This window comes from Dioscorea cayenensis, chromosome 16, assembly GCF_009730915.1.
Source record: "Dioscorea cayenensis subsp. rotundata cultivar TDr96_F1 chromosome 16, TDr96_F1_v2_PseudoChromosome.rev07_lg8_w22 25.fasta, whole genome shotgun sequence".
In the NCBI taxonomy this organism is placed as follows: Eukaryota; Viridiplantae; Streptophyta; class Magnoliopsida; order Dioscoreales; family Dioscoreaceae; genus Dioscorea; species Dioscorea cayenensis.
This window is the reverse complement of record NC_052486.1, coordinates 9,523,544-9,535,084: the sequence shown is the minus strand read 5'-3', so window position 1 is coordinate 9,535,084 and position 11,541 is coordinate 9,523,544. Positions and strand designations below refer to the sequence as shown.

At 40.6% G+C, this 11,541-nt stretch overlaps 1 protein-coding gene across 1 annotated transcript; it reads right to left on the bottom strand.

Annotated features, from left to right (window-relative positions):
• Positions 1 to 200: 200 nt before the first annotated feature.
• LOC120278801 (F-box protein AFR-like) lies at positions 201 to 1,865 on the bottom strand. The gene has a single exon (XM_039285535.1). The coding sequence runs from the start codon at positions 1,793 to 1,795 to the stop codon at positions 662 to 664; it is 1,134 nt and encodes a 377-aa protein (XP_039141469.1). The 5' UTR covers positions 1,796 to 1,865; the 3' UTR covers positions 201 to 661.
• Positions 1,866 to 11,541: the final 9,676 nt, after the last annotated feature.

The following is an 11,541-nucleotide window of genomic DNA, read 5'->3' as shown; positions in this document are numbered from 1 at the left end:
TGACAATTCCAGATGAAAAATTGAGTGTTTAAATTACACATTTCTGCGTAATATAATTGATATGACTTGTCTACCATGTAAAAAAAAATCTCCACCTTTTTCCTACCCAATTTATTATAACCCAAACAAAGGTGTGGCATGCCTTTTATATCTCCAATTAGAAAATTAATGAGTTCAGCTGTTCAGGCATCACTGTAGTATAAAAAAAAAACAGGATATTCAAGATTTATTTGCAGTTGAGTAGCTTTTCCAAGCTTCAGAAACAAGTAAATTAAGAAAGATACATGGAAACATCACCTAACAGAGAGGGGTTTGTCATTGTCCAATTTATTATATTTCATCTACTTAGATGCATATCTAAGGTTTACTTACCTCAAAACTTAAATTTAATATAGTGAATTTTTTTATGTCAGTTTCCCTAACAACCTTTTCCTCTCTAAAGACAAATCAAAATTTCATTACATATATATATATAATATCTTAACCTGAAAAAGGTATTCTATTCAAACATCTTCTATATTAAACTTCAACCTATATAAATAAAATATACACATCAATAAACTAAACTAAACTAGCATCATAAAAATAACCCCAATCTCACCTCCAACTTATTGAACAGAACCAACCCAATCTGACCTTTTGATTTCAAATATAAAATCAATCATGCATAAATCAATTGGCAACTAATAGGAGCAAGAAGGGTATACTCATCGGGAGCTTTAATAACCTCCCACTCCATCCCCATTATCCTTTCACCCTCATCTTCATCCACAACAACACTCCCTACCGCCACATCCAACCCACTGCCAACCACATATATCTTCCCTTCACCACCGCACACCGCGTACGGCCTCCCAACTGCTACCGGCACCGATCCACCATCCACCTTCTGCCACGTGTCCGCATCAACGTCATACGCCTTCACCCTCGCTTCTCCACACTCGGAAACCACAAACAACCTGCCACTGACCACGGCGCTGACACCCGTCCATCCCTCGCGCATCCCTCGCTGCATCTCCACCCACGTGTCCATATCAGCGTCGTAGAAGCTGCCACGTGGGAGGTCATCGAACGGCCAGGTCCAGCCACCGGTGACGAAGAAGCGGTGGCCGATGACGGCGGAGTCGTACAGGGGTAGGGTTTGGGGCATGGGAGCGGCGGAGGACCAGTGGTTGGTGTTGGGATCGTAGCGGTCGACGGAGGTGTCGGGATCGTGGGAGTCGCCGCCGGCGACGATGATGCGGCCTGAGATTGCGGCGGCGGAGAAGAAGGCGCGGGGAGTGGGCATGGAGGAGGAGAGTAGCCAGGAGTTGGTGGAGGTGCGGTAAAGGAGGAGGGTGGAGAGAGGGGCGAGGGAGCCGGAGAGCATTCCGCCGAGGACAAAGAGGAGCCCGGAGCGAGGAAGGGAGGCGATGGCGAAGGAGGAAGGGATGGGAGGGGAAGAGGAGGAAGGGAGAGGCATAGGAGGGATAGGGAGCCAAGAGGAAGGGGATTGGGGGTGGAGAGCGAGCCAGCGGAGGCGGAGAGAAGGGCGGTGGAAGGAGAAGATGAAGAGGTAGGGAAGGGCGGAAGAGGAGAGGGAACGACGGAGAGAAGCGGCGGGGAGGGCGTGGTACCAGGAAGAGGAGACGAAGCGCGCGTCGTTGGAAGGGAAAGGAAGGTGGGTGAGGCACTGCTCAGCGATGTCGTTTGGGAGGCCGGGGATCAGTGGTGGTGGTGGTGGTGGTGGTGGTGGTGGTGGATCTCCATTGGATTCCTCACGATCTGGATCTGCATCTCGTTTTGATTTCGCCATAGAAATGAATGTTTTCGAAAACAACAAAAATATGGAAGTAGAAATGGGTGGGTTTAGGGGGGGTTACTTGGAAGGTTTTATAGGAGGTGGGTTTGGGAGGAATGGGGGATCTTCGATGGTGACCTTAGTAGGCAGGGGGGAATGTGGATTATTTATTTATTTAGAATATTTTGTTATTTATTATTGTTAATTTACGTCTGCTTGGCGAGGGTGGTGACTGGTAACTACTGAAGGAGATTTGACTTGCAATCCTCATAAATTTTTGCATTTAGACGTGTGGTCCCGCTGATGTTTGCAGTGATGTCCATATCCCTATTTTCGTACTTTATATCTACACAACATTTATGATATTTCTTATTTTTGATAACACCTAAATTATTCTTTTTTTTTTTTTGTTTTTGCGGGGAAAAAATATCGATAAATTGAAAAGCTGGTATCTATATGTAGGGGTGAGCAAAATAGGGGTACTTAATCCGGTTTTATCCAATTTTTTGGATCTACAAAAGCTTGATCCATATTTGAGTTGATAATAACTTGAAACATTTATTTTCTGTAATTTATTTAATGTTTAATAAAGATTTATTTTGATCAAAGTTATTATTTCAATAAAAATAAGAGAAATTACATCTATTTTCTTTTTCTTCTTTTTATATAATTTAACTAATTTAATGGATTTAAATAAAGTAAATATTAATAGCATATAATTAGGGGCGCGTAATATTATTCAAATTAACTCCTAACAATGGTACCTTTGGTCAAAGTGATTTTCTTCGAAGTACTCATATTGTAAACTTTATTGCTGACGTTTAAAAATTTCATATTGTTTGTTGTCTTATTTATTTAATTTTTTACCAATGTTATGTTTGGATTAAGAATTGAAGAGATAAAGTAAAATAAAAAGAGGGTTATGGAGGGTCAAAATTAGCCCTCTCTTGTTTGGATAATTTTTTTAATTTAATCAAGAGAAATGAAAGGTTAACCCTAACCCTTCGAAACCCTCCAAAACCTCATTTTTTATAACACCACAATTTAGGGTGGCGGGTGGGGGAAAACATCATAACAATTTTTTCTTTAAAAGACCTTAATATCTTCAATTTTTTTAATTAATTACAAACAATCACTTTATAATTCTTCTTTCACTTTTTTCAATCTAATTTTATTGTAATCAAGGGTTTACCGGCACCAATCATCTTATCCAAAAAGTAAGATTCTTACAACTTATTTTTGACTCTTAATTCACCATATCTTGCATCAATTTGATCTTGTATTTTTTTATCTTGCTCTCTCTGCTTATCGATGTAGATCACGCATCTACATTATCTTAAACGTTGTTATATTACTAGATTTCTCTTTTAAGACTTTCATTATTATATTGGTTTTGTTATTATGTGCTTTAATTATTTTGGCCAGCATCCCGCTGTTCTCATATTTTAAGATTTTTGTTTTGATTATTAGTGCACATAAATTCTCGTAGATTCAAATTAATTGACTACTGTTTACTTTTATTTCATTTAACGTCCTAGAGAAAGTAAGAGCAGTACTTGAATGTTTGCTAGAGAAAAGAAAAGAGCTGGTGAAAAAGTTGGTATCGGGCTTTTGGTTATTAGTAATATTTTTGTAATTGAAAATTTGGTCTTTAGGATTTCCCTTTCTCATTTATTTCATATAGGAACATGTTTTTTTCTCTAATTATTTTTGTCTACATTTGACTAATCATAATGCGGTTATAATTATTTTATATTTTAGAAGACCTAATTAACTTTTAGTCATTTTCTAGTGTTTATTTTCTCTTGACCTAGATCCGATCTGGTTTACATCTTAAAAATTTAGATTAAATACACAAAAAGCATTCAAATACCATATCTGATCATTGTTGTTGGATCTCACCACTGTCTACATGAGTATTACTCTTCTTTTAGCCTCATTATTCATTCTTTTGAATTTCTCTTGGCTAATGATAGCTTAATTTTCTTTTTTTTTAATTATAAAACAAATGGCCTTATTTTCATTATTGTTCAACCTTTTTCAAACTCTCAAAATATTTAAAATTTATTTAGAATTTTACAGCTAATCACTCTATATTCCTTTACATATTTTGTATTTTATTGAAATCTTTAAATTTACAGCGTGTTGGTACGTGGTCAAGCCATTTGTTTCAATCATTTTTATCAAAGTATGTCAATTTACAATCAAGAATTCCAACTTTACCATCGATAACAAAGAGAAGGCCTGATTGACCATATTGAAAAAGAATCAAACCATAATGTTTTCAACAATGTTGTTTGTTTACAAATTATTTATGTTCCGGCTTAGTCAAATGCACTATTTGCTTAAAGAATAACATATATTCTCTTAGAGCAAGATATTTCTTGTTTAGCAGCTCACACTATCTGCTTAGCAGAAGAGATTAATTACTTGCTTAGTGGGTTATACTTCCTGCTTAGAAGAAGTGTTTCCTCAAATAATAGCAAACTAGTGGGATAAAAATATTGTTTGTTAATGAAACGTCCGATACAAATACATTATATTCTTAGATAGAAACATATCTACTTAGTATGAGAGGTTACATGTTGGTCGATACCATCCACACAGGGAAAGACGTCATTCACTTAGCTAACTAATGCAATAAAAATTATTGTTTGTTAATGATTTCTCTATGTATAGACTAAGCCAAATATATTATATCTTTTAAGGGAGCATATTCACTTAGAGTGAGAAATTAATTACTTAGCATGTTAATCTATGACAACGCCCCTTGCGTGTGACCCGCAAGTGCACAGGTTTGTCAAATAATAACTCCTAAATGAGTGGGGTATCGTATCCACAGGGAGTAGGCAGTAAAAATATTTCAATAGCTACTTAACCACGTGAAAGTGAACAATGATAGTGTCGATAAAATGTAATGTGAACGAAGATAAAAGAAACAAGAATGAGAGGTTCAAGTAAGTGAGAGGTAAGACAATCGATAGAAGTGGCGTATTCGGACAATGCTCCCCCTAGGATTAATGTTTCAAGTGCAAGACCCACTATTATATTTCCTAATCAATACTCAATGAGTCGTGAAAATCCTTAACCACACGGTCCCAAATCTAAGGTCAACCGTGACTAACTCTACACTATGTCCACGGGGAGAAATCGCTCAGTCTCAACATCTCACACTGTGTAAAGTTGCATGGAGTTCTAGGGAATTCAAGTGATAAACCCTCTTCCTATGTATAGACATAACCCTTTGGTCCAGGTGAAAGGTCCCTAGTCACATTTAAGCCCAGACACTAGAGTCACTTCAACGCTTCACTCTGTTACTCACGCAACTAAGCCCCATCGGAATTCATCCTCTAGAACTTCACTCTATTGTGACTGCAAAGAACTCAAAGAAATGGAGGTAGGATAAATCACACCGAAGGGGAAAGGGGACGCTCCGCTACCTCTCGACTCACCCTCTCAACCTTCTCCAATCAAGCAATGTCTAACCCTTGTAGTGTACCACTCATCTACAACGATTACCAAGATGGATTCTCAACCCTAGTGTCACTCTAAGGGAGAAATCATTCAACAATCATTCAAGATTGGAACTCAATTGAAACATCAATTAAGGAAAGCATAATAAAAGATTAATGAAACAATAACATCCTAGGGTTTACAAAATCCAAGTACCCACTAGGGGGTTAGCTCTCCATGGATCACAATACAATCAACAATGAAATCGAAAGTAAAAACAAGTGTTCTATAAGAAAATCCCCTCGGTAGTCGTGTCGATGGTCTTGTGGAGTAGCCAAGTCTTCTCCAAAGGTCCCCTTGTCCGGCCTAGGGCACACCTCGTAGGATTAGTGCCGACTAAAGCTCCCACAATAACCTTCTTCCAAGTGGAGTGCGGTGTTGAATCTTTAGAACCACTCCAAAGACGTGCCAAAAGCCTTTTTAAACCCTAGCCGACGGCCTCTCGAAAGATGGATGAAAGTTGGAGAAAAGGGGAAAGAAGATCCCAAAAATTGGGCTGAATCGCGGCTTAAATAAGGTTGAAATCGGGAATCCACATGCCCATGTGGATTTTTTCCACGGGCGTGGGGAATTTCCACACGCCCGTTTGAATTCTCTGGAAATTCTATTTTCGGCTGGCTGTGAACAGTAACTTCTACAGTACTTACTACAGTATTTTTCTACATTAACCTGCTAAGGTACTCGGCCAAAACACTCCCAATTCCACACTTTTCATCGAGCCAACATAAACGGGCACACGTTTATGCCGTAGATCACACGTCTTCTTCAATCAAAAGCTTCATTGGCGGAGGTCTTGTTATCAATGCACAAGTCGGGATACGCAAATGTGACTGCCTTTGTGCCCCTCTAACTCATTGTAGTTACTTGAATTCATGAAGGTTGGCACACATTCAAATATCTTGGAGTCCCACTTGTGTCTTCGCGTTTGTTCCTTCTAAGATTCCGCCAAATAATGCGTTTACGATATACTTTTGGCTTCTTTTCTCAATACTTAGCTTTAAAACCCTACATGCGCAAAAGAACACAAATACACATTTATTAGCGCTTAAACCTGCTAAAAGTAATGCTCAACATAAGGAAAGAACACTTCTCATTCTTATCACACAAGCACTTATCAAACTACCCCACACTTAAGCTTTTGCTTGTCTTCAAGCAAAAATAACACATTGAAGCATAAAAGAAGGAAATATTGAAAGTGCTCAGCCTTAGGTTATGCAAGGAGAGCATTCTACAAGTAAGGGGAATTTCAATACTAAATACGAAAAATTAATGCTCTAGCTAAAAACTCGAATAAAAAGGATAACAAACCCGAAACTCGTAAGTGTGTGTAAACTCACTCAATTCAACCCAAAGTATACTCCAAAAAGTTATAAGTATAAGGGACTTATTTATCTACAAAACATAACAAAATAAAAAGATGGTAGTAGTTTCACACATCCTCTAAGGTAGCCGTTTCCCAAGCGGCCGCTAAGGTGGCTTTCACACTTTCGAGGTGGTAGCTCTTTCTACCGAGGTTGTAGCTTTCACTCATCCCATGAGATAGCTCTTTCTCTCATTAGGGCATAACTAGTATCCAACTTATGAGAGTAGCTTCATACTTCATAGGTGGTAGCTCTTTCCACCCAAAATGCACAACTAAACAATATATCTATTTTTTTTCTTCCTTTCCTTTTTCCATTTTTTTAGCAAAATATCACAAGAAACAAAACTAATTAGTCCCTAAACATCGAACTTGAGTTTCCAAAAGAGTTCAAGAGTGAGTAGTGCGAAAAGTATCAATCGGGCAAAAATTCTTGGAAATTCAAGAACAAACTAGAGCATGAAAACATTCAATGTTAAAATTCTCCTAAACATGTATGTCAATCAAAATTTATATAAAGGACATGTGCAACGTGAACTCCCCCCACACTTAAGATGCACATTGTCCTTAATGTACCATGCAAGCATAATAGAAAATAAATCAATCAAGCATAAATGTGGGAGTGGCAATTGAAACAATACTCCCCTGACTCGTAGTGTTGCGTTTGATGGAGCTAAATCCTTGGGAGTAAAGTTCCAATAGGTTGTGAAGGACACACGACTCACATTGGCCGTGTGCATGACTAGTTCTCATTTCTCATACCGATAAGACCATCTGCATGCATACACATGGGGGGTTCAGTGAAGCTCAATAAAAACAAAAACAACTCAAGTATATATAAAAGATAGATGTAATGAACTACAACTCGAGACAACAAAACAAAAATAAAAGATAAACTTAGAAGGAAAATCCTTTCTGAGTGTATAAGTCCAAAATAGAATGTAGAAAGTAACGAAGAAAAATAAAAACACAAAGTAAAGCAAAGACGCATCAAGCATTGGTGTTGTCGGAGATTGGCTCTACTGCTGCTGCTGGTGGTGGAACAGGTGGATCGATCGGTGCATGAACCGGTGATAATGGTGCTGGAGGAGTCGGAGGGGTCCGGGGTCTCATCACAAATGGTGATGCCTCATCTCGCTCTAATAACTGCTATAGAATATCGAGACGAGACATCACCTCCGCATGCTTCGCCGCATGTAGCGCACGAACCTCGGCTAGATTACTCTGTGGCACCCCCACAGCACTCTCAAGCTTCTCAAATCGATCATGGGCTGCGTACTGAAGGTGGCTCCTGTGCTTGGGGAGGTGCCTCGGTATCCATCTGCATGAGCTGAGGCTCGGGGTTTGGCGGAGGATCCTCTGTATCATCATCTTCTCCCTTTGCTACCTATGGAATGGGTGAAACTAGTAAATACACCCTTGTATTGTGTCTGCGCACCAATCCCATCAATCGCAATGTGTCCAGGCCTAACGGTGAAGGCACAATAATCTTCTCAGCCCCTCGTATGGCCTCTAACAAACCCATGCCCATAACGAGTATGGTGATGTACAGGCCTGAGAAGATGACACCAACTTTGAAGTACTGGCCCTGGTGGCGCAGATACTCGGCTAGTATGTGGCCCAAATGGATAGGCTATCTCTGAACCATCGAGTAAAGGTAAAAAAGCTCCTATCAGCTCAGGACGCCGGTACTATCACCACGGCCATTCACAGACCTGCTCAGAATGGCGTGAAGATAGCGGTATATAGGTCGAGAAAGGCCCGTGGCCTTGGACACGCCTGGCTCATACTGTCCCTAGCCGTATAAACTGTTATATGCTCACTGAGGAGTCAAAGAACCAGGATAATCGGTCGATAGTCGCTTGTACTCCTCAGTGGCCGTAAAGGTCTCATCATAGAGGCCCAACCGGATCGAGAACTGTGTGATGCTCATAACATGGTACTGTCCAATTGCTCTAAACTGTATAGCGTCGACATTGTCAAATCCGGCATAGGACCTATCAAACTCGAACGAGGATAAAACCTCAAGTGTAAGTGCATAGATGGCAGGCTCTCTAAACGTTAGTAACTGTCTCCAACCTCTCACCGAGATGAGATCCTCTACCTCATCTGCCAGCTCATCTCCCTGCTATATATCTCGCAATACACTCGTATCTAAGAAGCAAGTCTGTCTGAACCTAAGTCTTGATAATCGTTCAAAATGAACTTGGTGCTCGGGAACAGCAAATCCCATATTCTCTACCTTAAGGGATGAGTCACGCGAACGCTTCTCAGCTTGCTTCTTCGATCATGGTGCCATATCTGCAAAATGAAAATATATATTCGATAAAAAACATTCAAAAATTGATTCTGCAGATTTCCACACGATCGTGTGGAATTTCTACATGGTCGTGTGGAATTTCTACATGGTCGTGTGGAATTTCCACACGCCCATGTGGATCCACGGGGTGTGAAAACCGCACGGCCGCACCTCACAAAACCAAAAATACACCTTAATGTTGTTTCTAACTTCACTCTAAGCATGTATAAACCGTATAAATGTAGAAACGAAGCAACATTCATCATTTTAATCGACTAAAATCAAGTTATAGCGAAGAAAGGAGGAATTGAGGGTTTACTAAAAGCTGAAGATAAAACCTTCGAATTCGGCCCAAAATTCAAGTAACACACCTCTAAATCACCGGTATTAGATCAGGAGAGTAAAGGAAAGTGTTTTCCAAATGCCTGGGAGTGTGAAGATGAAGAAACTCGAAAAGATTTTAAAGAAAACCCATGACTCTAGAGTTTTTGTACATCCACACAGGCGTGTGGAAATTACCCACGCCCGTGTGACTCCAAAGGGGAGACCCACAGGGGCCGACGCACGCCAACACTCAAAACCTTATTCATGCAAACACTAAACTAAAAACTAGAATAACAGTAAAGACTTGGGTTGCCTCCCAAGAAACGCTTGTTTAACGTCATTAAGCTTGACGTATTTTGTCTTACCTCACAGGGGCTCATAGATGAAGGTTTCCCTCTTACCCATGACTTGGAAGCATGATAAATATAACCTCTTGATGGTAGATGGAGAGTTGTCGAGCTTGTTACCACTTGAGGGCTTATCACCCTTGTTCTTTTCATGCACATTCCCAACAGCCTTGGGGCGCTTCTTGTGGCGTCTTCTCGCTTGCTTCATCTTCTGGAGCATATTTTTCATGATCCCCGGAGTAGGTAGTACTTTATCCTCTAGACCAAGCATCATCAACTCCTCGTTCTCCTCATCTTGGTCTAGCAACCCCTCGTATGGGTCCGAATTCAGCATTTCCTGCACATATTCATCGACTAGTTCATCAGTAGTGTCAAGAAAATATAAAGTATCATTAAAGTCAAGAGAATGTTGCATGGCTTCGGCAAGACGGTATGTGAGCTTGTCATCTCCAACCCTCAGTGTCAACTCCCCGCCGTCTATGTCGATCAATGCCTTGGAAGTGCACAAGAATGGCCTCCCAAGTATCAAAGGAACATCTGCATCCTCATCGACATCCAACACTACGAAGTGTATAGGAAATATGTACTTGTCCACCTTGACAAGCACGTTTTCAATAATGTCCCTCGGATGTCTCACTGTTCGGTCCGCCAATTACAATGTCATCCGAGTGGGCCTAGGCTCTCCCAAGCCAAGCTTCTGAAAGAAAGAGTATGGCATGACGTTGATACTGGCACCTGAGTCCGCCAATGCCATCTCTTCACCCAAATTGCCAATGTTACACGGGATAATGAAGCTTCCTATTTCTTTCTTCTTGTTCGGCATATTCTTTTACAAGACCGCCGAGCAAGATGCATCTAAGATCACCGATGCACTCTTTTCCAATTTCCTCTTGTTGGTCAAAAGATCTTTCAAGAACTTAGCATACCGAGGCATTTGAGACAACGCCTCTAGAAAAGGAATGTTGATGTGCAATTGCTTAAATGGAGCCAAGAACTTCTTGTATTGCTCATCATTTTGGTCGTTCTTCAATCTTGAAGGATAAGAGATTCTTGCCTTGTAAGGTGGGGGTGCCACCTCTTTTTCTTTGTTAACTCTTTCCTCAACCTTCACGATCTCCGGTGCCTCAACATTGGTCTTCTCACTAGGAAGTTTGCCCTCCACCTCACGACCACTTCTCAAGTAATCTCCTTCACATGTTTGTGTGGGTTGGTTTCAATATTACTAGGCAAACTACATTGTTGTCTCTCTGATATAGTCTTTGCGATTTGCCCCACTTGATTCTCTAGGTTGTACAATGAAGCGGTGTTGTTGCGAAGTGTAGCCTTAACCGATTGGAACTGTGTATCCGATGATTGTACAAATCTAGTCAAGGCTTTCTTTAAATCAGTCATCTAGGTCTCCAAGACTGAAACTCTATCCTCCATGTTCGGGGCTTATTGTTGTTGGAAACCCGGTGGTGCGGTTTCCTTTTGTTGCTCTTGGTAGTTCCATGAGAAATTAGGGTGGTTTCCTCTAACCCGTATTGTAGGTATTGCTATAAGGATTGCCTTGGTTTCTCATTGCATTACCCACATAGTCAACTTGCTCAACGGAGGATGTACCACAAACAGCTATCGGGCAATGGGATGCGCCATGTCCCCCTCCACATCCATCACAACTCGTTACGGCCGGCAATCTCGAAGAAGTTATAATGTCTAACTTCTTACTCAATGCCTCCACTTGGGCCGCGAACGATGTAACCGCATCGATCTCATGGATACCGGCCACTTTCTTCATCTCCCTAGCATTCCATTGGTAGCTATTCAACCCCATTTCTTCAATTAATTGCCAGGCTTCTCCGGGGGTCTTGCTACCTAAGGTACCTCCTGTCACTGCATCAAGTAACTGTCTTGTACTTGGGTTTAAACCATTGTCAAA